Source organism: Quercus robur, chromosome 8, assembly GCF_932294415.1.
Source record: "Quercus robur chromosome 8, dhQueRobu3.1, whole genome shotgun sequence".
NCBI classification, from domain to species: Eukaryota; Viridiplantae; Streptophyta; class Magnoliopsida; order Fagales; family Fagaceae; genus Quercus; species Quercus robur.
The window spans coordinates 46,623,740-46,650,064 of NC_065541.1; the positions used below are offsets into that span (position 1 = coordinate 46,623,740).

At 31.4% G+C, this 26,325-nt stretch overlaps 1 protein-coding gene and 1 long non-coding RNA gene across 2 annotated transcripts; one reads left to right on the forward strand and one right to left on the reverse strand.

The window, feature by feature from the left end:
- Positions 1–6,394: 6,394 nt before the first annotated feature.
- On the reverse strand, positions 6,395–7,941 carry LOC126696686 (HVA22-like protein f). Its single transcript, XM_050393368.1, has 5 exons — positions 7,779–7,941; positions 7,332–7,358; positions 7,099–7,221; positions 6,731–6,980; positions 6,395–6,642 (listed from the first exon to the last, which is right to left on the reverse strand). The coding sequence occupies exons 1-5, from the start codon at positions 7,823–7,825 to the stop codon at positions 6,616–6,618; spliced, it is 474 nt and encodes a 157-aa protein (XP_050249325.1). The 5' UTR covers positions 7,826–7,941; the 3' UTR covers positions 6,395–6,615.
- Positions 7,942–22,894: 14,953 nt separating this feature from the next.
- On the forward strand, positions 22,895–25,331 carry LOC126696687 (uncharacterized). Its single transcript, XR_007646084.1, has 3 exons — positions 22,895–23,079; positions 24,017–24,083; positions 25,001–25,331. It is a non-coding gene; the product is annotated as an uncharacterized LOC126696687 (long non-coding RNA).
- The last annotated feature ends 994 nt before the right edge of the window (positions 25,332–26,325 follow it).

The window sequence follows — 26,325 nt, forward strand, 5'->3', positions numbered from 1 at the left end:
GATACTATATATATGTCATGTGAGGAAGAATAGAACCATACAGCTTGTGCGGCCAAAGCAGAGAATATCCAGTTTGTTGGGATCGTTGTGGCGTGAGCGTGTCAGTATGTATTTTAGTAATAGTTTTTTTCTTCGATTGAGATAAACTGGAAATAATTTTCTTTCTTTCTTTGTTTTCTAGTTTGATTTATTTAGTATTTATTTGGTAATATGCCCCCTCCCAAATAGATTGGGTAATAAAACTCTTTTCTTGTTTAATTCTTAAAATATTGAATGAAAAAAATATATATACATATATAAATATATATATATTTATATTTTTAATTTTAAATGTTTAGTCCATGGGAGGAAGAATGAGAGATCCAAACCAGTAACTTTTACTACATTAAAAAAAAAGGATTACTTAGGCCATGTTTGGATGCATATTATTCATCAAATTTCCATCACTCAATTTCCGTTACTCATCACTTTAAAATACTACACCTGTTTGGCACCAACACTCAATATTTTTCACACTATTTGTGGGCCTCATACCTGTCACTCGGTGCAGTTTTTTTTTTTCCCCAGTACCCAGATCACCCGAACCCAGTGAAAGAAGAAAGGAAAAAAAAAAAAAAAGAAAAAGAAACCCAAATCACCAAACCCAGTGAAAGAAGAAGAAGAAAAAAAAAAAAAAAAAAAAAGAACCCAGAAACCCAAACCCAGTGAAAGAAGAAGGAAAAAGAAAAAGAAAAAGGAAGAACACCCGAGACCGAACCCAAGAGAAGAAAGGGAAAAAAAAGAAGCAAGAACACCCAAGACTGAACCTAGGAGAAAAAAGAAAAGAAAAAGCAAGAACACTCAAGACCAAACCCAGGAGAAGAAAGGAAAAAAGAAAAAAAGGAAGACACCTTAGACTGAACCTAGGAAAAAAAAAAAAGAAGGTAGATTGGTCAAAAGGTGCGGCTGAGTTATGACTAGTGGGTCCCCTATGTGTGTTTAATTACAAAAATGTCATTGAGTTATGAGTTATGAAAACTGGAAAAAAAAAGCTAAAATGTGTTTTCAGTTTCTATAACTCATTACTAAAAAATCAGAGAATTGAGTGATGGAAACAGAGTGATGGTGGTGCCAAACGGATTTCTCGCTATAGGTCCCACCATTTTTGAGTTATGAGTTATGGAAATAGAGAATTGAGTTATGGAAACAAGCCATCCAAACCCTCCCTTAGTTTCCGCATTTTAGTATTGTAAGCATCACCATGTTTCTTCTATTTTTTAATCTTCTATACAAGTATGTACCAACATTTTCAATGAATTTAAGAGAGATTGTTAGAATATATTATTAATTACCATAAATACATAGGTTATGATTTGTAGAAGATTATGGACTAGTGTAGTTTTATAATATCATGGGTTATCATTGTCTTAGGGTTATCATACTTTTTTTTAAAGAAAAAAGAGGGTTATCATACTAAGTTTAAGATATTCTTATGTATACTCTACATTGAATTAATTGTAACACATGGTTCATAATATTAAAAACTTAGTTAGTATTGTGGATGTAGATCATCATGCAAAACCACACTAATTCTCTTATTTTCTCTTTATTTCTCTATACTATTTTATTCCCTCTTTCTATTTTAAATGGTATCAAGTTAGGGTTTTGAAACCCATCTCATTGTCCTTTTTTGGTGTTCCTTCTCGGTACTACCTCACCCTAAGGTCATTCTTAGAGTCATTTAAGTAATGTTTCTTTAAGATCTTAGCCTTTCAAGCACATTATCAAGTTTTTTTTAGTAAACTTGGTACACCCTAACTCAACATTAGCATGATATTATTTGTTTTGAATTGCTCCTCACAGTTTTAAAAGGCCTTATATCAATTTGGGTCCAAGGCCTCCATAAAAGGCGCAGTACATCCCCCTACCTAGATGATGTGGGACTCAGTCAGGATTTGGGTCTCTATCATCTCACATTTTGACATTTTGGATCCCCACAATCCACCCCCTTAAGGACCATGTGTCCTTGTGTGGGACCTACCCACCATCCCATCGCATAGGGCTCCGCTTTGATGTCATTCTATCATATCCTAACTCATCATTGGCATGATTTTGTCCACTTTAGGTTGTCCTTCATTGTTTTAAAAGGCCTCATCTCAATTAGAGTCCAAGGCCTCCATATAAGGCCAAAACCTTCCCCTACGTAGGCGATGTGGGTCTTACTGTCCTTTTTTGGTGTTCCTTCTCGGTACAGGTAATACCTTCCTCTAAGGTCACTTTTAGAGCCATTTAAGTAATGTTTCTCTCAAATATTAGCCTTTCAAGCACATTTTCAAGTTTTTTAGCACACTTATCACACCCTAACTTACCATTAGCATGATATTGTTTGTTTTGAATTGGCCCTCATGATTTTAAAAGGCCTTATATCAATTAGGGTCCAAGGCCTCCACATAAGGCTTAGTACATTCCCCTACCTAAGTGATGTGAGATTTAGATTGGGTCTTTCTCACCTCACACTTTGGCCTTTTGAATCCTTACAATCCACCCCCAAGGACCAAATGTCCTTGTGTGGGACCTACCCACCATCCCATTGCATAGGGGTTCGTTTTGATGTCATTATGTCACATTTTAATTCATCATTAGCATGATTTTGTCCATTTAGGTTGCCCTTCACCATTTTAAAAGGCCTTATACTAATTAGAGTCCAAGGCCTCCATATAAGTTCCAAAATCTTTCCTTATCTAGGCAATGGGGGTCTCAGTCGAGGTTTGGATCTCCCTCACCTCACCTCACTTAAAAGATCTTTTGGTCTTTTAGGTTCCCACAATACTACTTAAAAAAAAAAAATGTAGAGGTAATATGCAAAACTGCACAAAAAATTAGCCAAATGATGTTAAAAGTGCCCTCACATGCCATCCAAATTTTATGTATGCCATACCCACGCGTCGAACATGGCGATGTGGCACCAACATAACTCATTCTCTAGTCACTGATGTAGCTGTTCTCTAGTCCTAATAGTCATCTTTTGGCCTTCAACCCCTTCTCCATGTTTTCACACCTTACATTATATATCATGACTAGTCCATTTTATATCCAATTTGATCATTTATAGTCATGGTTTTCTTCATGAGCATATATTTCAAACTCAAGATGTTTTCAAAATTCTACCATGAATTTTAGGGAGCATATTAGAATATATTAGGATATCATCATAAATGTATAGACTATGATTTTATAAAATACTATGGACTAACATAGTTTTTTAATTTTTAATTGATTGGACTACTATGATTTTAAGGTTGCCATGCTAAACTTAATGTATTCTTATATGTATATATTCTACATTGGGTTAATTGTAATAAACTAATCCAAATAGAAAATATGTAATCTTCTGGGGCATTCTGTCGTGGGCTTAAGCCGTCAAACAAAATCACTTTAATTCTCTTTTCTTACTTTTTCTACAACTCACATTCTATTTCCCTCAACTAAAGATGCAGAAGCCACGGGAGCAGCTAATAAGTTTTTGTATTTTCGTGGTAAGTAAAGGGTAATATAATTTATTTTTGGGCTAAATCAAAGGGAAATAAGTTACAATAACCTATATGTAGCATTTTTTTATTTTCAAGTTGCGCTAGAGTATAAATGGTGAATGTCAATATATATATATATATAATCCTCTATGGTAGTTTTTGGCTGACTGGCTCAGTAGTAAACAGGGCGGCCTCTCCATTATGCTTCGCTCGAGTACCAACTTGTTTTGCAAAAACGGAAAGGAAGGCAATCAAGGCATATAATTAACACGGCTTAAGCAATAAGTTGAAGATAATTAAACCTATAATATAATCATTATTACAAAAATCTCTACAATACTTGCTCCACGAATACAACAGATGGGTAATAAAAAGAACCCTCGAAATTCTTGGTGATGGTCAAATTTTGCATCAAAACATATGTATAACTGGTTGACTGCCACCTTTTTTCCTTTGGTTAAAGCAGACAGCAAATATGTGTTCACAGGTTGTTTGTGTTGAAGGTCTGCAACACTCTGCAGAGCCTATTTATAAACTTGGGTGCTTACGTAAACGCATGAATCTCCCAATTCATAGAATATACTAATTAAAGCTATGTATCCAAAATAAGAAAAGATAAATAAGTTTAACCAAAAAAAGAGATATATAATTAAGACAGGATTTTCAGACATAATCAGACCTGAGACCTCTCAGTGTTCAGAAAATTAACTAAAAAAGTGATAGAAGCCAGACAGTTGCAGCCTTGCAGGTTGCTAACTAGATTCGCCAGACTAGCTAGTACAGTGCTAGGGTATGATAAGCAGTAGAACCAGCTGGACAATGTTTTTTTTTTTTTTTTTTGGAGAATAGCTGGACAATGTTTAACCAAATAGATTTAGAGTTACACAATTTTTTACAAAATATCTTAAAACAACTTGCTTGTAAGTTGTTAATAGGAGATACAAAAGTAATCAAACATGTTGATATTAGTTTATATTGAAACTAAATGAGAATCAATAAAAATCTACCAATTCATTTGTTGTTAAAATTTTTGTGTTTAAAACATAAAGTCTTGGGACACAAGTTTTGTGCAACAAGTTGATCTATACATATCAGATTAAGATGAAACAGTACATTAATATATTCATTCTTAATAGTTTTATACATATCAGATTAAGATGAAACAGTACATTAATATATTCATTCTTAATAGTTTCACATACATATTTAGCATTTATGGTGATGATGTACCATTAAAAAAAATTAGTCCATGTCTTTTTTTTTTTCTTTTTCTTTTCTGGAGATGGTGAACTATGAAGTGTGTAAACTTAATAATTTAGTATTATTTAACTTTTATTTTTGAGTAATTTGTTATTTGTTATCTTATTTGCATTAAAAGGAAAACAAATAATCATATTTATTACTGTTATTATTACTTTCTTTTTTTTTTTTGTATGTGGGAAAATACAGGTCAACCCGTAACTTGATTGACCCGACCCGCTTGCAACCTATTTAGGATGATCCATTTTTAACCTGAACTTGATTTGACTCATAATCCTAGTAACTTGACCCAACCTCTTTGCTAGGTCTAGTGAATTTAGGTGCATCAATCATAAAATGACGCTTAAGCATATTGTGAATTTGGACATGTATTTAAAAAATTTCCATTTTGAAATAGTCGATTGTGAGTGATGGAAAAAAAGCTGTGAGTTTATGTGAAAGTAATTGTCTATTTCTCACATTTGATCACATCATTAAGTTGTAGTAATGTTGTGGCAAATGGGGTGGTCTTATAAGATTTTGAAGAAATTGATAATTAATATTGTTAAAAATTACTTTGAATTCCTAATTAGATTTGGTTTGAGTTTTCTTGGTATGGAAGAAATTTTTTTCCTTAAAAGACAAGGATTTCCTTGGTGTGGAAAACGAGGATTCTCATTGATATGCACAGTGGCGGAGCCACACACAAAGGTGGGGGGGCCAAGGCCCCCCCAAAATTTTAAAAAATTAATTTATAGTATGTATATTGTTTACATTTTAAAAAATGTAACATGTAAAAATTGAAGTTGGCCCTCCCAAATTTTGAGTTATTTCAATGGTGCTCTTAAAAGAAAAAGAAATTATATTAAAATCATATAATTTAAGAGGTTTAACAAATTAAACTATGTAGAAAATGATAAATTTTTGTACATGTCTAATAGAAGAAATACATGACTTTTATATACTCATTAAAATTTAGAAAATGATAAATTCTCTTAGTAAATTAATTTATATACATGTGTGTGTAGAGGTTTGTCTTAACTAATATATTAGCATTACAATTTGGCCCCCCCAAACCAAAATTTCTGGCTCCGCCCCTGGATATGCAAGGAAAGAAGTTTTCTTTATTCAAGAAGTAATTGGGTATTCATTATCCATCAAAAAAATATTATTAAATCCTTATAAATGGGCATTGTTGCAAAAAGTTTGGTCAAATTAAGATTCTCTACATGGGGAGAAAATAAGGCTTTTAGAAGAACATGAAGTGAGTTTCTTCAAAAAATAACTTGGTAGATTTTGGGGGTTGAAAGATACCCTTGTATGTGTTGAAAGTTAGTTTTGTTAGTATGAGAGAGAGTTTTTGAGTGTATTGGAGTTTATGTGTGTGAGATTTGTGAGTTAATTTGTGTTTGTGAGAAATTTTGTGTATGTTCATTAGTGAGATTTGTAAGTGTTGTAAGGTTTCATTAAGCATGGTTAGAATCCATATCGTCGATCATGTATTTTGGTTAGCATTACTCTTAGACGTAGGCATAGAGTTTGTCGAACCATGTTAAATATTACCGTATTGTGCTTCCATTAGCCACAAAATCAGAACAATTGATATTAAAATTTCGGCTATTACACAACAAATATTCTTATGAGAATGACATATAACGAAAGTAAATCTTTTTTAAAGAAAATTCATCCCCATTAATTACAGGTGGTGAGTGCGTGGCCAAACATGAGCAATGTTTGGTCTTCCCAAGAGAATATACAAATATAAACGTATTTACACACAATATAAAAGCCATATTTGTTGGTTGTAGCATCTCTATATCTTTACATATACATGTGTATCTTGATTTTGTTACTGAGCCATATCTCCTCAGTGCTTCTTTGCTTCTTTTTCAGCCTGCAAAATCAACTCTATAAAGGTTAATACTCCAAAAGCACACGATTGAGAGAGAGAGAGAGAAAACAACCACGCAATATATTCATACCGCTTTGACCACTCGCTCAAAGGCTTCAGTTCCATATTTATCAATGAATAGCTCCACGGATTTCCTTGCATCGAGGCTCATCATCTGGATTACCTTCTTTTGGGTCTCAGAATAAGCAGGATTATTCACACGGCCTCCAATCTTAACATATTTTCTCACCAAATTCATATAAATATAAGCTGCCCCATTAAATATTGGTAGCACCAGCCACAAGCCAAATACAAGCTTCATGTATGGCCAAATTGGAAACCTGTCACACAGCACATATATTTTCATGCAGATTTATAATTTTTTGTTAGTGATAGCACAATATGTGACATTCATGTCAATCATTACAAACAATTTACGTCTGATGTGATAGTACGTACCAAGCGAGAACTTTCCAACAAGAAAGCTCAAAAAGCGTTATGAGTGAGTATAAGACCCAGTATGTTAGCCATTGCTGATCGTCTAGGCTTGTAGGACTCTCAATTGCTCGCATTGATGCATATCTGTTCGTATATATATATATATATGGAACTCGTATTAGTCATACATTAATATCCTTTTAATTAGTTTTCTGGTATATGTAAAATACTGGGGATGGATGTACTTTACTTACAGAGGATATAGAAGCATCACTGCAGGCCTGGTTCACAACAAGAATCAAAGTTATTGTTAGGATACAATTTGAAAATGATGAAATTTTTTTAGGATAGATGTTCCTCTCGAAAAGGATATGTACTGTTAGTTAAAATCATATCTTCTAAAAAAAATTTCCTGATAAAGTTTGACTAATCACTAATGCACTGGATTAATTCATGCAACGAAAAAGATAGCATTAAATGTCAGACTAACAAACAAATTATGCATGACCATTGACCATATATATATGCATCCTTTTGTCCTTTTTCTTGGGGTGGCCAATAATTGAGTATGTAGATGATGCCCAGTATTTGTGACCAACTAATGTTATTGCTGAAACATCCAGTTTCTTTTAAGAAAGACATGAAAATAAGAAAGCCATAAACAAATTTCTTGCATTCTTATTGAATAAAAAGTTACATACCCGGCTAATGAATCCATGATCCTCGCAATTGGTACAAAAACGCCCATGTTGAAATTCTACTCTCGGACTCCTGTTGATCGATAAAGACTACAATTTTGGTGAGTTTGATGAAAAATATGAGATGTGGTTGCAGAGTTTTTATAAAAGGAAGCTAGATAGCTAGCTAGCTAGGTGGGGTCGATGAAACGAAGTAAAGAATATCTGTTGGATTGGCCAAAGTCTTCTTTTCTCCCACAACAAGGAAAAGAAAAAGGCAATGAGAGAGGAGGAAACGCTAAAGTAAGTAGCTACTTGCCTTTAAACCTGTGTATCAAAGGTATCTATTCTCTGCACCATTGTACCTTACTTTTCTTTCTCCTCTAGTTTGTTCCATTTTAAAGTTTTTCATGTCTCTATCACTTTTGTCAAAAAAAAAGTTTTTCATGTCATGAACCAAGAAATTTTGTAACATTTACTTAATAAACTAATTCAATCTGTTAGAATTGTTTAGGAGATTTACAAGATTGGAGAGCAAGGCCAAGAAAGGCATCCCAAGTTTGTATATATGAATATTCCAAAATGGTACGTATCTACCTTTATAACTGAGCCATTAAGGCATGCGCACATTGACATATAGGGTCCTGCACACCTTACATGGATTCATGTAATTAATTTAGCATCTTTCTTTTTGGCTAAAATTTAAACATGCTTCACTTTAATGAGCACTTCTCATCCCAAAAAAAAGTATTATCTCTATAACAACATGGTCAATTTTTGGCCTCTAAACATGGAAGTGCCCAAGCTTAAAGGAGAGCTCGTGAGTAAATCTTATTAAAAAAAAAAAAAAAATTCCTGACAATTTTATCATTTAATTATTATTTTATTATTATCCCCTCACATTTGGCCTCAATGGCATAGTGTCTATATATATATATATATATATATTTATATATTGATATTCTAGTTTACTAGTTGGATCACTCCACTACCAATTTTAGTTTGTAAATTGAATGCTTTAATATAGTTTTATCAATTGGAGTCCGTTTGTTTGTTTATGAAAATCATGTGTCTCTAATTTTGTTGGTTTCATTTGAACCTGTTAGTTCTCTTTCTGTATTTGATACTGGGACTCTTTTTTTTTTTTTTTCCAGATTACCCATTTTTATGTAATATTATGAATTTTTACCCTTTTTTTTTGTTGAGAAAAATATTATGAAATATTGTATGTCATTAACAGAACATTCCCATTTTTAAGTTTAACTTTAGCATATAGATTAAAAACGGAAAATGGAACTTAATAAGGAAAAAAATGTGACTTGGAATAGTAAGGTAGAGTGAAAGAGATCAAGCTATATATTTTCGCAGAAAAAGGTGAACAATAAAGTGACTTTTAAACATCTTTTTTCCTGTTTTTCAAACAATGGCCTTATGTCATAGACATATGTTTTGTTTATTTGATGTAACACTTGAATGACATCAATATTTTCAAAATAATTCACGTCCATACTCCATAGTACTAGTTTACTTGAAACAAATCAGTAATTATTGTGTTTAGGGGAACTAGAACAACAAATAGTAAGTTTTTCCTTTGCATTAAAAACCATTTGCTTTTTGAATCCTCTTATGATCTTTACGGTGAAGGTCAACTAGAGATGAATTTTATTTTTTATTTTTATTGTTGAGTACGTTATATTTTAATTTCTATTCCTTATCTCACTTTCTTGCATTTGAACAGCTAGTGGCCTAAAAGAAAGTAAAATAATTTCAAAAGCTTCTTCTTTGTCAAAAGGACACATTAGACATAGGCTAGGGCTAGTACAATCATGGCGAAATTTATATTTGTACCAGCAGTACGAAATCTTCATAATTATATAGAAATCTTCATAATTATAATGCTACTTTTAGGTATTAAGCAAGCAATATTTTTAAATGAAAATTTGTTAGCTATATTCTAATGACATGTTAAACAAGCTATTAATTAAAATTTTAACATGGTATTCCTCATTTCGTATGAATGACAAATTATACAATGAATTTAATTAATAGGATTCACTAATATGTAATAAAAGTAACACAACGTCATTCTATTATTGAAATATTTAATAATTATTTATGAAAAAATATCTTTACATTTAAATGAAATGAAGAATTAAGTGTTTTTTTTTTTTTTGGGAGGGAAATTATGTGTTTGTTTTGGTACGTTTTTAGATTTCTTAAAACACAATCAGATTAACCTAGTTATTTAGCCAAGTAATTAACTTAGGTAAATTATGCAGATCTAGGTTAACACAGATAAATCATATCATTGAAACAGTGCGAAATATAAATAACACAACGATATGATAACTCAGGAAAACAAAACTAGTAAAAAATCTGGAGAGGATTTAACCTAACTGTCTTCAAGGTAAAACAGATCTATTATGAAAGAATTGAATTTTACACAATAGCGACTTAGACCACTAACATCCTATTATTACCTTGAGTAGGAAACTTACTACCATAACCATGTGACAGTTTCGAGTCCATAGACTACTTCTTTCTTAGATTCACAGCAAACACAAGCACTCCCACTTGTGTATCTTTAAGCTCTTTATGCAACAACCAAACTAATCATCAAGTTCTTGACATAATATTGATTCTTGATAACCCTAAGTATATATGGAGGCAAACACCTCTAGATCTCACAAGAGATTCACATACACAACATAAACAACCACTATAAAACGTTGTTAGAGTTTTTCTTTTATATTTAAGGCAAAACATAAAACCCTACTCGTCAAATGGGCTTGGGCTGAGTTGGAAAATTCTACAGAAAAACAATTTGCACGAGCTTCGATCGATCGAGTCTAATTCTCGATCAATCGAGTTAGGTAGATTTACACAGTAAATCCTTCAGTACACTCGATTCCAACTTTACATATAAACATACTTTGAGCAAGCTTAAAACAAGACTAAACGTTTTGATCATGATTTGCTAACATTACAAAATGAAATTTTAATACATTTAAACTTAAAGTCTTAGAACCCAACAGTTTTTAATGGAAGAAGAAGTCCTAAACAAGTTAATTAAGTAAATGGTTATTGATATTTTTCTAAAGCATTCGTTGGGATGGGCTTCTTTTCAAGGTACGACTACACTACTGCATTAAAACCTATACTATTCCATAATAAAAATAATAATAAATCGATGAAAATAAGTTCATCCAACAGACTAAAAAGTAAAAACATATGAAGCTTTTGTAATTTGTAATTTTGTACCTAATGCATGGAATACCACTATTAGAATACCATTTAAAAAAAAAAAAAAAAAAAAAACTCATAATTAAGTAGAAACTATACTGTAGGAACCAAGTATGAGGCTGTTGGGCCTTAAATCACTGGGGCTCACAATTTATTTGTAGTGGGCTTGAGGATTTCCTACTTTGGGTTGTTCTCGGCAGAGAGACTCAAAGCAACGCTCTGTTTACACTTTTTCACTATACTGTTTTCTCTCTATTTTTCTAAACCCCCTCTTTCTTCCAAACTTCTGCTATTTATAGGCAAGGTTAGTGGTGAGATTACGTTTTCAGCCTCTGTTAGTGCTATTGAAGGTCCAGTATTATCTGATTTAAGTGGATTTTTAGGTGAGAGTGGGGTGCAACAATTATGGCCTTGGAACTTGGTTCCAGCTTAGTTGATGATGCTCGGTAATGCAGTTTACCGAGCAAATCACGATTAACCCGGACACGGTTAATAAGCTTGTTCGAGGAACATATGCCAAGCACACATCGGAACATAAGGCCCAAAATTGTCTCTTTGCGCTAAGGTAGATCCAAGAAAGGCTTAGGGCAATGGGGTTGTTCCTGTTGGGCCTGGGCCCAAGGGCCTTTAAGGGTCTTGGGATCTCGGTGTCGTACATATACCTAGAGTAGTATCTACAAAGAGTGAATTTTGGGATTAATTAAAGTGTAACTCATTAATAATGTCATTGTTTATGTTACCTTATATTTATGATTGGAATCTTATAGCCCACCCACACCCATTATCTATCTATCAAAGTGTGAAATTTTTAAAATTTTTTTTTTTTTTGGTTAAAGCTTTACTGGATCTATAATTCAATTATTTTTTATCATTTATTTCCCTTAATACCAATTCCAAAATGGTACGTATCTACCTTTATAACTGAGCCATTAAGGCATGCGCACATTGACATATAGGGTCCTGCACACCTTACATGGATTCATGTAATTAATTTAGCATCTTTCTTTTTGGCTAAAATTTAAACATGCTTCACTTTAATGAGCACTTATCATCCCAAAAAAAAGTATTATCTCTATAACAACATGGTCAATTTTTGGCCTCTAAACATGGAAGTGTCCAAGCTTAAAGGAGAGCTCGTGAGTAAATCTTATTAAAAAAAAATTCCTGACAATTTTATCATTTAATTATTATTTTATTATTTAATATAGTTTTATCAATTGGAGTCCGTTTGTTTGTTTATGAAAATCATGTGTCTCTAATTTTGTTGGTTTCATTTGAACCTGTTAGTTCTCTTTCTGTATTTGATACTAGAACTCTTTTTTTTTTCCAGATTACCCATTTTTATGTAATATTATGAATTTTTACCCTTTTTTTTGTTGAGAAAAATATTATGAAATATTGTATGTCATTAACAGAACATTCCCATTTTTAAGTTTAACTTTAGCATATAGATTAAAAACGGAAAATGGAACTTAATAAGGAAAAAAATGTGACTTGGAATAGTAAGGTAGAGTGAAAGAGATCAAGCTATATATTTTCGCAGAAAAAGGTGAACAATAAAGTGACTTTTAAACATCTTTTTTCCTGTTTTTCAAACAATGGCCTTATGTCATAGACATATGTTTTGTTTATTTGATGTAACACTAGAATGACATCAATATTTTCAAAATAATTTACGTCCATACTCCATAGTACTAGTTTACTTGAAACAAATCAGTAATTATTGTGTTTAGGGGAACTAGAACAACAAATAGTAAGTTTTTCCTTTGCATTAAAAACCATTTGCTTTTTGAATCCTCTTATGATCTTTACGGTGAAGGTCTACTAGAGATGATTTTTATTTTTTATTTTTATTGTTGAGTACGTAATATTTTAATTTCTATTCCTTATCTCAGTTTCTTGCATTTGAACAGCTAGTGGCCTAAAAGAAAGTATAATAATTTCAAAAGCTTCTTCTTCGTCAAAAGGACACATTTGACATAGGCTAGGGCTAGTACAATCATGGCGAAATTTATATTTGTACCAGCAGTACGAAATCTTCATAATTATATAGAAATATTAAAAATTATAATGCTACTTTTAGGTATTAAGCAAGCAATATTTTTAAATGAAAATTTGTTAGCCATATTCTAATGACGAGTTAAACAAGCTATTAATTAAAATTTTAACATGGTATTCCTCATTTCGTATGAATGACAAATTATATAATAAATTTAATTAATAGGATTCACTAATGTGTAATAAAAAGTAACACAACGTCATTCTATTATTGAAATATTTAATAATTATTTATAAAAATATCTTTACATTTAAATGAAATGAAGAATTAAGTGTTTCTTTTTTTTTTTTGGAGGGAAATTATGTGTTTTTTTTAATGGAAGAAGAAGTCCTAAACAAGTTAATTAAGTAAATGGTTATTGATATTTTTCTAAAGCATTCGTTGGGACGGGCTTCTTTTCAAGGTACGACTACACTACTGCATTAAAACCTATATTATTGCATAATAAAAATAATAATAAATCGATGAAAATAAGTTCATCCAACATACTAAAAAGTAAAAACATATGAAGCTTTTGTAATTTGTAATTTTGTACCTAATGCATGGAATACCACTATTAGAATACCATTTAAAAAAAAAAAAAAAAACTCATAATTAAGTAGAAACTGTTGGAACATTTTAATATTAAATAATTAAAATGAGTAAATGTTATAACATAAATGTAAAGATGTGGGAGTGAATATGGAAGATAAAGAGTTGTGAAAATGTTTAATCCCACATTGAAAATGAGAGAGACTATTTTATTCTTTTTAATTGTGGTGATTAATGGGCTAACATGAATTGTCTCAGATATTGGGTTAGATATGTGCGCAAGGGGGAGATGAAGAGTGGAGGTGTAAGGAAGGGTGTTCTTTCTAGTGGAGCTTTGGGCTTGAACACTTTGTGCAGAGGTTGTTCCAGCCATACGACACTTGTTGGGCTGTTGTATCCTTGGGGAGACAAGTCAGAGAAGGTCTGCACTGGTTACAAAAATTAGCCAACCAAGGGCTTGAATCTCCTTAAAGAGAGCGAGTGCCGCGCCTCAGTCCAAATAGTGTTGTGTATTTCCTTTCTTTACATCAATAATATTCAAAAGTATTATTTAGTTTCTCTTTGTGTGTTATTTCCATTATTATTGTGTTTGCACCAACAGAAACTATACCTAGAGTAGTAGTATCTACAAAGAGTGAATTTTGGGATTAATTAAAGTGTAACTCATTAATAATGTCATTGTTTATGTTGCCTTACATTTATGATTGGAATCTTATTGCCCACCCACATCCATTATCTATCTATCAGAGTGTGAAATTTTTAAATTTTTTTTTTTTTGTTAAAGCTTTACTGGATTTATAATTCAATTATTCTTTATCATTTATCTCCCTTAATACCAATTTCAAGCCTTTTATGACCCAATTTAATATTAAAAAATAATGTTTTTTTATAAGATATAAAAAAATAACAATCAAAACAAAAAGATACAAATATTTGCACATTAGGAACCATGCTACAAATATTTGCACAAAATCAATAATTTATTTTTGCCATCATCAAATTAACGAGGCACAATAATAAAAACAAAAAAATGCTGGAACACGATAAAATAAAAAGATACTGATAACAGTTTCAAAAAAAAAAAAAAAAGATACTGATAAGTGATAACAGATCACAGCTGTGAGGGTATAAATAGTTGTGGGAGTCCCATATCAATCCCTATCCCATGCCATGTTAGACAGGTAGGGTACAAAGTACATTTTAATATCTGGTCCGAAAGGAGTATTATATATTCCTTAATTATTCCAAAAGCTTTTCATCATATTCACTACTTTGCTAAAAGTGCACATATTCCACTCCTCTTCATCTGCGTGGGAGACACGCTTTTGTACCTCTAAATCCATTTACCTGAATGAAATAGAGATTTTTTACATTCAATTTTGAATTTAATTTTATAAAAGGCTAAACATACATACCGTTATCATAAACCATCCAAATTAATACAAGAAAGTTTTTTTTAATGTCTAGGATATTGCATCATCCTTTTTAAATTTTATAGTATATAGGTCTTGCATGTATAAATTAATTTGGGGTCTACACACTTAGAGAGGAAAATACATGTATTCAATATGTAAGACAATTATTAACTCTCAACACAAGTTAGAGAAGAGATTCTATATCAGATTCTAATGCTAAACCCAAATCCATTTTTTTATATATAAAAAAAAAATCCTTGTTATTAAAGTCAGTTTTGATATATAAACCTACAAATTAGTTTTAGGAATGACAATTCGTATTAGCATGTTATGTCATGATATGGATATTCGAAAACATAACTCAACTCTAATTTAGCCTATTTAATAATTGTATCAAAACTTCTTTTCAAAAAAAAAAATAATAATAATTGTATCAAAACTTTCAACCTTAACACAACTAATTTATTAAGTGGATTGACATAATACGACCCATTAAACTCATTTAATATAGAATCTAAGAAAAATAAAGCAAAATGAGAGTTATTTTTTCTTCGTTTTGGGTAAAAGGTTCAAAAAGTAAAAATGTTAGGGACTAGTTTCAATTAATAATTTATCAATATAATCATTTAAATTTATTTTACTTACTCAATTATATTTATAATTCAAATTTATGTTAGATAGAAACAAAATTGATTTATATATAAATCAGGTCATTTTGAATTGATTGCGAGCTAATTAGGTCAACACAGATGGATGGTGTAACGGACAATCATCAATGACGCCAGTTTTGTAAATGATTTGGAAATTCTAGTAAAAACAATAGTTGCAAACACGGATTTTGTCATTACCATATTTAGTCTAAAGGTTATTAAAAGAAAGGAAACCTAGTCCCACAAAAGAAGTTTTGTAATAATTCTCTAATTGAAAATTGCTTCTCCTCGTCACTTTTTAAGGGAATTTAAGGTTGTCTATCTGTCCATGATTGCATTTTTTTTTTCTTTTTATGTGTTTGCTTTCCCCCCAAAAATAATAGAATTTTTTTTATATCTATACCACGTCGACGTCCACTCTGTAAATTTCTTTACTTACCACTAGTTTGAAAAATATATCAATTACATACTATATGTTAAAATTAATGCAGGCTTGATGCACAATACAAAATAGATATCAAACACACTGCACTAGTAAAGGTTAAGCCTGATTCTCAAAAAAAAATGGGGTTAAGCCTCTTTTAATCCTTTTTTTTTTTTCATATTAAAAAATAAATTATTGAAGGGAAATTTCGTGCAATATTAATGTATGCTTAATTAAGACATATATTGATTACACTAGGCTTGAATTTTCTAGATATCTTATGTTTGAGAGTTTGAGACTGTGTGAAAGAGAGAGAAATTAATATAGGAATTGGAAGCCCACAAGGACTAAGGTTCAGCTTGTTGAACTACATTTATAGTGGAGAGCCCAAAACATTTACATCTTTACTCTTCTAAATAGTATATTACAATGAACTAAATGTAAATTATATATAGAAATACATTAGGTTTAGTTTTGTAGATTAAACTACGGGAACTTGTAGTATTACAATTGTAAGGTAGCCCATAATATTTTATAAAATTTGTTTTATATAATTTATATTTGGAATGGGAAGTTTGAACCCTAGACATTGTTGTTGAAAGCACTAAAAAATAGTAGTTGAGCTACAAAACTAAATACGTACTTATGGTCAGTAACAGAGCGAGGAATTCGAGTGAGGGGGGTGAGATACACTCAAACCCCAATGCTTAAAATTTTGTTATAGCCTAAACTTTTATATTGTAGCTCTAGATTAACTCAAAGACAACTATGTTTTTTATCCTAGCTACTTATAAAAGAATATATATGTGTGTGTGTGTGTGTGTGTGTGTGTGTGTTTTCTTTTTATCCCAAGCTTTTTTGGGGAACTTCATCAAACACTTGAGTTGCAATTATTCTATGCTAATACTTTGAGATAAATTCATAAATCATTTAGAACCCAAATAGAAACCCACAAAAAGAATCAAACTTTAATGAAAATTTGAATAAAGAAAGTGTATTTTTTGTGAAAGCATGAAAGTATTGAACAAAAAATGGATGTATGAGTGTGTGTGTGTGACAGCATCTTCAAAACCCCAAATTTGCTAAGAAAGAGATGACTGATGAGAAAGGAGACCAGATACATTGTAATAGTACATGCCAGGAGGATCTATATTTGTAATTTCCTCAACCATCATATTGGCTCTATGGTTTGTTGTTGTTATTGTTACCACCGGAGCAACAATGGTGCTATCTCTCTTCAACTCAGACATAGAGCATTTATATTTTTTGTTTAATTTTTAAAGGTTTAGGCTGATTTTGTGTTGTTATTTGAGCTTCTTCTTTCTTTTTTTTTTTTTTTCTTTTTTCTTTTTTTTTTTTTTTTTTTTTTTGTTTTAACTTGGTTATGTGGGGGCCCTAGTTAAAATTTTTTAGGACCTAAATTCAAAACCTAGCTTTATACCTATTATATTTTGCTTTTTCTCATTGGGCCAAGGGCCATTGCCCCCGGGTCCAAGTATAGCTCTGTCCATGCTTATGGTAATTTCTAATTATATATATTCTAATAAATATATATATATATATATATATATATAGATTATGGACTTCGCCATTTTTCATTATTGTGACCTGGTTTCTAGGCACACTCCTAGGAGCTTGCTCAAATGCCTATTAACAATAATATAGAATATACATATGTGCTTATGCTGATATGCAAGCATTATGATGGCCTCTTATCTTAACAAGGTATTAGGTATATAGGGTTTACTTAGCACCCGACTAAGCATCTAGAGAATCTACTTTTCCATTGTATTCCCATGATGTAATGATCAAGATAAATACTTAGTATCCATTTGGATTCACGTTTGCGGATCCACATTTGCGTTTCTTTCCCTTTTTTTTTTCTAGCCGCATGTTTTGACTTTTCAGCAGTGAACAGTGCACCCCTGCACTGTTCACAGGTCCCACAAACTTCACTTTTCAGCAACTTTTTCATTAAAAATAGGTCCCACAGCACTATTCACACTTTAATATTTCCATAAAGAAAATTTGATAGATTTGAGTTAATGCCAATTTCATTATGATAAGAGAAATAAAAAGAGAACATAAATTGTGAATTTTTTTTTCTCAATAAATTTATAGTTACAATATATTTTACAACTATCAAAATGACAACTTATTAATGGTAGATAAAAAAATAATGTCAGCAATAGTCTAATATATATATATAAATTGTGATATGAGAATCAATAACAATTTTTCAACTAAACAATTATGAAAATTATCGTGTTTATAACATTATATCTTTTCCTTTTTTTTTATGAGGTGAATTAGATAGTATCATTAAACCACAAATTAAAACTTATGAAGATTCATGATTAATACATGTGCTCACGAAGATTTGTAATTTATAAGCGTGGTTATTGAGAGCGGGCAACATTGTATTGATATGGATGATATATAATTCACTTGATTACATTCAAATGATGATTACTGTGAGATTAACGATACAAATTAGGTTTTTTGCCTTTTTAAAAGTATGGGATTCATTTATCTGGTCAATATCAAAAGGAAAGAGAGGATGTATCTCTTTTTCTCTACTCATTTCTAACTCGTGGTGTCTCAGACTTTTTGTCATCTCATCCCTTTGGTAATGTATGTAAAACTGTACATACTTATTGTGTGGTCAAAAACAATGTTTATATTATTCGATTTCATGTGTACTTTACCTACTTATGACGTATCTCCAAAAGTAAAAACTCATGAGTTTCGCTTTGTACATATAGTTCTCACTGTGTGGTTTTAAAAAAATCCCATGGTAAAAATCCCTCTCAAGAGTTTTAGTAGTGTGTTATGTGAAATGATGAATGTGTCATATTCATATATAATCTGTGCATGTATGTTGATCCCCTAAATCATGTACGCATGATATAGTGACATACATGGCATGCAGAAGTGTGATGTGCATGATGGGAAAACGACATGCAGAAGTGTGACGTGCATGATGGGAAAACGACAAAGAGGATGGATTTTAGTACTGTGCCATCACAAAGCCAGGCTACCTTCATGTGTGTGTGAGAGAGAGAGAGTACACATTCATAAATAAGAATAATGGTGGGTAAATAAAATATATATGGTACTTTTGTTGGGTATTTTTTTTGAAGGGGATTAGACCTTATTAATCATCATGCCTATAACAAAAACATCACATTTGTGCCATACCTTATAAAGACTAATTTAGTTGCAATTGAAGCTTTTCGTAATTGTTTATAAAGCCAAAACAGTCTAGCATCATTTGATGTGGCACTAATCATACACCTACACCATACACTTAAACAATATCCAATCAATTTTCTCAAAAAAAAAAAAAAAAAAAAAAACAATATCCAATCAAATATGGGGGCTCACAATGTCCCTCACTTAAATTTCTAACGTTCTCGTCAAGCCCACTTTGTCGGTAGTGTTATTTAGCCCACACGAGGTTATATACTAGGATTTAAGTGGGATGAGATTGTGACGCCTCATATTTTATTGGATATTGTTGAGTATGTGTTATGTAGGTGTGATGAGTCTCATAATGCGCATATTTAGGATTTATTAACAAAAAGAAGGAATCTTAATTGTGACTAGAATAGTCCGTTTGAGTTGTAGTGCATATGTCTAGCATTATTTTTTGTTACATGACTTTCAGACATTTTTCTTCACAAATTATTGAGAGCGTAATGTTTGTACATTCAATATCAAAACCATCAAAGAATGTACATATTTTTGTATATTAAATGTACACAATTTTTCAAAAAATGTACATGAATATTAGGAATGGCAAAAATTGCCTGAGCTGTGAGTACCTGACCCTAATAGGGCGGGTTTTACCCGATTGGTGAAACAATAAGGGCGGGTGTGGGTTTAAAAATCCCACCCACAGTGGGTTCGGTGTAGGTGCGAGTATTAGGTATACCCACCCGAAACTCGACCCATATACATATAATATTATTAATTTTAAAAAAATTAAATCCTAACTATACATACATACATATATATATATATATATATATCATATTTTCTATTTTCCAAACCCTAAGTCCTAACCTATCTCAATCTTCTCCTTCAGCTGCCCCCTTCACTCTCACTCAGCGGCTCGCTCCTTCCTGCGTCTCCAACTTGCCGTCAACGCCAAAGCCAACATTCCTCCCCCTCTGTCACAGGCTCACCGTGACTCATTGACTTGGGTTCATTCTCCATCTTTTATTATGTTTGTTTCTAATTCATCTTCTATGCTTATAGTTAATCATCATAACATGGGTTGTATGATGTTTTTGTTATCATATTGTTTTTGGTTTGATATGCTCTTTTTTTTTTTTTTTTTTTTGGTGATTTGTGATGTGAAGTGTGGAAAATGAAAGCATGAGTCTTGTTTGGGTTTATTTTATTGGAAGCTTTGTTATGTTGTTTTTGAGTTTGAGATTTAAACCCATTAATTTTATTCAATTAAAATAGAAATTAGATTAAGTTATAATATAGCTTGGGTTATGAGTGTTTGTGATCAATGAAAAAAAATGTGAGGTGTGTACTGTGTAAAAGTGAAAGCCTCTACCAAAGCTATGATTGCCGCAAGGTTTTACTTCCTTTTTTTTTTTTTTTTTTTTTAATTTCATCAATCAATGTTTATTATTTACAATTCATTTCATTGTTAAATGTGAGTCATGTGATATTATTTAGTGTTTTAGTGTTTTGCGTTTTTTATTTATTATTTCATCTTGAAAAATGTTTAGGATTTCTGTGTTTATGTTTGTGATCTTGAAAGGGGAAAATGAGAAATTTGAAATTATTGTATATTTGTGTGATATTATTTGGTGTTTTACGTTTTTTTATTAAAAATATTAGGATTTCTGTATTTGTGTATTATTTCATCTTGAAAAATATTAGTGTCTATTTGTGCCTTAAAGGGAAATGGGAGACACAAAAAAATTTGGTTCTCCCTCGCCAGGCAACTCTCCCTTGAGAACCACATGTTGTCCCTTGGCAACTATGCTTATGTGTTCTCCTTCACCACTCTCACGATCACTCTCACCATTCTTACCTTCTACCAACTCACCCTCACAACCACCATCACCTTATGCCCATTAAAAAATGAGTAAGTGTATGAATTTGTAGGTAATCATGTGTAATTATGATTGGAGTTTTTTTTTAATTGATATTTGTGTGTACTGTGATGCTAATTTGTGAATATGTTTTTTGATTGATAGAATTTCTAACTCCAAAGCTTCTGAACGAATTGGGAGTCCGCAATCTCCGGTGGTGGACTTGGTGGTAGAGGTAGAAGAAGAGGATCCCTCACCCACTACGAATGTTAAGAGAAATAGTTCTCCTCCAATTGAGGTTGTGAATGGGAATGAGACTGGGAATGCAAAAGGAAAAAAGAAGTGTACCTCAGATGTTTGGGATCATTTTAATAGAAAGAAAGTTAATGGGAAACTTAAAGCTTAGTGTCATCATTGTCGCAAGTATTACTTGGGTGATCCTAAAAATGGTACAAGCCATTTATGTATTCATTTAGGGAGATGTCCATGGCTGAAGTTTAAAGATATAGGAGATATGCAACAACAAGTGTTAATAAGCAACAAAATAAAGTGAATGGAAAGACCAGTTTAAATCCTTACCAATTTGATCAAGTTAAAGTGAGAAGTAATCTTGCTCGAATGGTCATCCTACATGAATACCCATTTTCAATGGTTGAGCACATTGGATTTAGAGAATTTTTGGGTTCTCTTCAACCCATGTTTAAAGTTGTTTCAAGAAACAATTTGAAGAATGACATTCTTGACATTTATGATAATGAAAGGAAGAAAGCTTTGAAGATGATGAACAAGAAAGGAAGTAGAATAACAAGCACAACTGATATGTGGACTTCAATTAACAAAAGAGAGGGTTCATGGTCATTACTGCTCACTTTATCGATCAAACTTGGATCTTGCAAAACTAGGTTTTAAGGTAATTCTCTGTTACTATTTGTTTTGTAGTATGAATATATGATGTATTAAACCATATGAATTATATCATATGTCATTGATAATAGTGTTTATTGAGTTACGTTATAGTTATTCCTATTTTTTTCTAGGTTTGTTAATGTTTCTTTTCCATACGCACGAAAGTTTTTCTTGTTAATGTCCTTGTAGATTGTTTTTTAGAGTAGAACATTGATAGGAAGTTGTCTACAGTAACCGTTGATAATTATAGTACTAATGATGCTAGTACTACAATTGGTGATGGTATTGAAAAGACTTCTCTTGAACAAGCTTGATATTAGTTCTCTTATGTTGAATGTATCTATGTTGCTTATGAGGTGTGCTACACGTATTTTGAATTTGATTGTTCAAGATGGACTATTTCTTATTGGTGATGGTATTGAAAAGATTTATGGTAGTGTGACTTATTGGACTAGATCACTAAAAAATAGGCAGAAATTTGATGAAAATGCACGTCAATTACATATTCAATGCACCAAAGAGTTGGTCTTAGATTGTAAGTGTAACACCCTAACCTAATTACATAATTTATTTTATGGGTTTAAATGCATGTTATTATCTTAATTACTTTTAAGTGTATGAAACTTTGATTTTATGATTTTATAAAACATACATACTCTTTTTAATGTTATGGAAATGAAATTATAAAGGTAAAGATTTATATGTAAAGTCATATTGTTGTTTGGACCTTTTTAGAAATATAACTTATAAGGGGGTGAAAAGTACAAATGTAAAAGTTGAAAAAGTGGGTGTGATCTTTTCTCTCTCTTTGCATCACACGTGCCCCACCCCAAAAGCCTTCTACCTTATCTTTTCTTTTGCTAAACTATAAAGTTTAGCTCTTCTTTCTCTATTCCTTTTCTTTGCTCTTGTTTCTTTCTTCTTCCCTTTTTACACGGCAACACCTCTCTCTCACTCTCTCACCGAAAATCATAAACATCTCTCTCTAAAAAGAAACTGAAAGAGTAGCACTAAAGTTTTAGCTTCAAAGTTTGTGGGTAAGCAAATTAAACCTCATCTGATTTTGGGTATTTTGGATAGTATAATTGTTTTGTTTATTTCTACTCCTTTATCCTTTATCCTGATTTTAGAAGTTAAACTTGTGATTATGTTTTAGTAATTTGAAATATTGTTGATATTATGGTCATTTGGATGCTTATTAACATATTTTAATATGTATAGTATAGGTATAAAAATATTCAAATGAGATAAAGACATATTGCTATTAGTTGATGATTTTGTAAGAATATATGCTGAAACTGTCACTATAACAGATTTGATGTCTACAAAAAGAAAATTATGTATTAAATCATATTTTGTGAATTAGGATGTTAGGAGTAATTTTTATGAATTCTAAGACACACATGGTTGTTATGGAAGTGGTCTCACAGCATTTGGATGAACATAAAAATAATTTTTTAATTTTTAAGTTGCAAGAAATTCTGTTAGGACAAATTTGAATATGCTGTCTTGCGTGATTTTTAGTAAATCATGGTTTTATTCTTTGACTTCGAAATTTTTATGGTATATACTAGACATACAGGGGAGTGGTTTTGTAAATTTTCATGACATTTGGATGTGTATGGACAGCCCATTTGTATTTTACAAATGGGGCATACGCTGCTGAAATGAGCAATGAACAACATATGCTACATCTGACTTTGTGGATTTAATTCTCAAGTTAGGGTGAATGTTTTGGGTTATAATTTAATATGCTTATCCTTTAATATGTTTGGATCATAGATAAATTTTATACATTGGTTTCTCTATGGTTTGGGTACATAATGTGTTTGATGAATATATAATGTTTTTTGGGGAAACTATATGTGATGGGAATTAAGATTTTCTTGAGTTTAAGAGTTAGGTTATGATTGAGGTATAAGTTTATATACTTAGGAAGAGTTTGTCAATAATAAGTTTTGGTCTTTCATTTAGGTGGCAAGAACGAGAACATGGACACTTGAGCTCCTCTTGTACAATCTCTTGCGTCTTCTGTTTTCAGGTAAGTGATTTGTGACATGTACTTTTGATAAGTATAAAAATTGTTTAAAAAAGTATTATGCATTAAAGCTTTTAATTATAGATATTAAATATATGTATGATTTAAGTAAAATGTGTTTGTGAGTTGTTCAATCTTATATACATAATAATTTTAGCATATTGATATTATTATTTATATTACGAACATAATATTTAAAAATGAAGTGGATATGCTACTGTTGTGAAATATTTATGTAAAATCAAAGTTATCAGAAAAATATAGTTTTCAATTATTCCATTGTTATGATCTAAACTCAGCCAGTAGGGGTTATAGTACTGGTATTTCCATGGAGATTTTGATTGGCCATTAAAAGTGAAATTGACTCTTCTATACCTGCCCTTATTGGTAATAGTCAACTTGTGGAGGATGTCAACCTACCCCATGATTGAAAATATGTATTATGATATGATTTCAGAATTATCTAGCATTGTGGGGAATGCTGGATGCTTGGCACTCTGTGTTAGAAGCCTCCCAAAGTTGTGACAGACTTACAATTGTATTAACTAATATGTATTACAAATGAGCTATTAAGTTATTTGGAAATTATAAGTATGATGATAAGAAAGGTATATTGAATATGTTATAAGTTTGATGAGAAGTTATGGTAAAGTATTTTATAGTCTATTCAAAGTTAAGATTACTGAATTATGTTTAAGTTCCTTATTATGTCATTTTATTATTATATGAAAAGAAAATGAAGTATTTTCATCTAAAAACTCGTAAGTTATTTTAAGAACAATGTGAATAATATGAAAACTATTTTATCAAAGCTAGCATATCCATAAAAGATTTGATTTACATGCATTCTTATTAAAGACTAATAGAGCTTAAAACCTTACTAAGCTTCACAGCTCACCCTATTATATTTCAATGCACAGATTCTTCTTGGAAGCAGCGAGAGTATTAGAGGTGGTAAGGATTCTGTGATTCTTGTTTGTTAGAATGTAGAGTTTTTTTTTTTTTTTTTTTTGTATAGCAGTTTAGCTCTTTTGTTGTATAGGAGGAATCAAGATGTACTTGATCTTTGAGCACAGATGTAATTCAGTACCTTAGTTTGTTTTGAACCCTAGTTCTATGTCTTTGGGGTTAGGTTTGTAATAAGAGTTTTGCTAAACGTTTAGCTATGTAATATTTACACAGATACCTTAAGTTTCAGTCAGGTGGTAATTTTCCAAGTTCAAAGAAAATGAAATTTCAAGATTTTCATCATTTTTGTATATTATGGCTTTTATGTAAGAAAATAAGCAGGAATTCAAGAAACAATTCTTGATAAGTACCTTCAGTTTAGGTTGGTTCGTGTTAGTATTGAGGTAAATTTGATATTAACATGCCGGTCATGCTCTAAACTCTGAAGTACAGGTTTGGGTTGTGACAGTAAGACACACTGGAATTCAACTTATTTAATGTTTTCTCTACTACTTTGCTTTATAAATATGTTTTATCCTGTTTGGCTAAATGTGAAGCATCTTATACTTGTTTACCACTTGATAATTGGGAGGTAGCCAAAAACATTTGTGGGAGGTTGGAGTTATTTTATAGGGTGATAGAGTTATTCTCTAGTCATAAATACCCTACAGCTAATATCTATTTTACTTTTGGTGTGTGAGTTGAAAATAGCATTGAGGCTGCGTTTGTTTTAGTGTAAAATGTTTTCTGAGTGTAAAATATTTTTAGGTGAAAATATTTTCGAGAAAGGAAAATATTTTCAAGTGTTTGGCTACATTATAAATATTATTTTAGAAAATATTTTCAAGTGTTTGATTGCATTCTGAAAATGCTATTTTTTTACTAGTTTCTTACATTTTCTTAACCATTTTCTCAACTTCCAAACAAATTTCATAATAGAAAATTTCAATATATAAACTTAAAACAAACAAAAATCAGAACAAAACCAAACAAAAATCAGAACAAAACATTTGTTAAATTCAAAAACTTGGTCAAACGGAGAGAAGGAGGAAGAAAGAGTGATCGACAAGAGAGGGAAAGGGAGAGGTAGATCGAGAAAGTGAGAGATCTGGCATGGGTGGGTCATGGGTACGATCTCGCCGATGCTGGGGTGCGATCTCGGTGGTGCTTCAAGCGGCGCGAGATCGGGTGGGTGTTGATCGGGCAAGGTGGGTGTGGGTTTACCGAAATGGGGATTGGGTTATGTTTCTCTGGGTAGCTTGGATGTGGATTAGAGCTCATGGTGGTGTGCGATCTC

Coding starts and splice junctions, on each gene's coding strand:
- LOC126696686 (XM_050393368.1), bottom strand. CDS start 7,825: ATGGGCGTTTTTGTACCAATTGCGAGGATCATGGATTCATTAGCCGG. Junction 7,359..7,778: donor ATCATGGATTCATTAGCCGG/GTATGTAACTTT, acceptor GTTGTGAACCAG/GCCTGCAGTGATGCTTCTAT. Junction 6,643..6,730: donor TTGAGCGAGTGGTCAAAGCG/GTATGAATATAT, acceptor TTGATTTTGCAG/GCTGAAAAAGAAGCAAAGAA.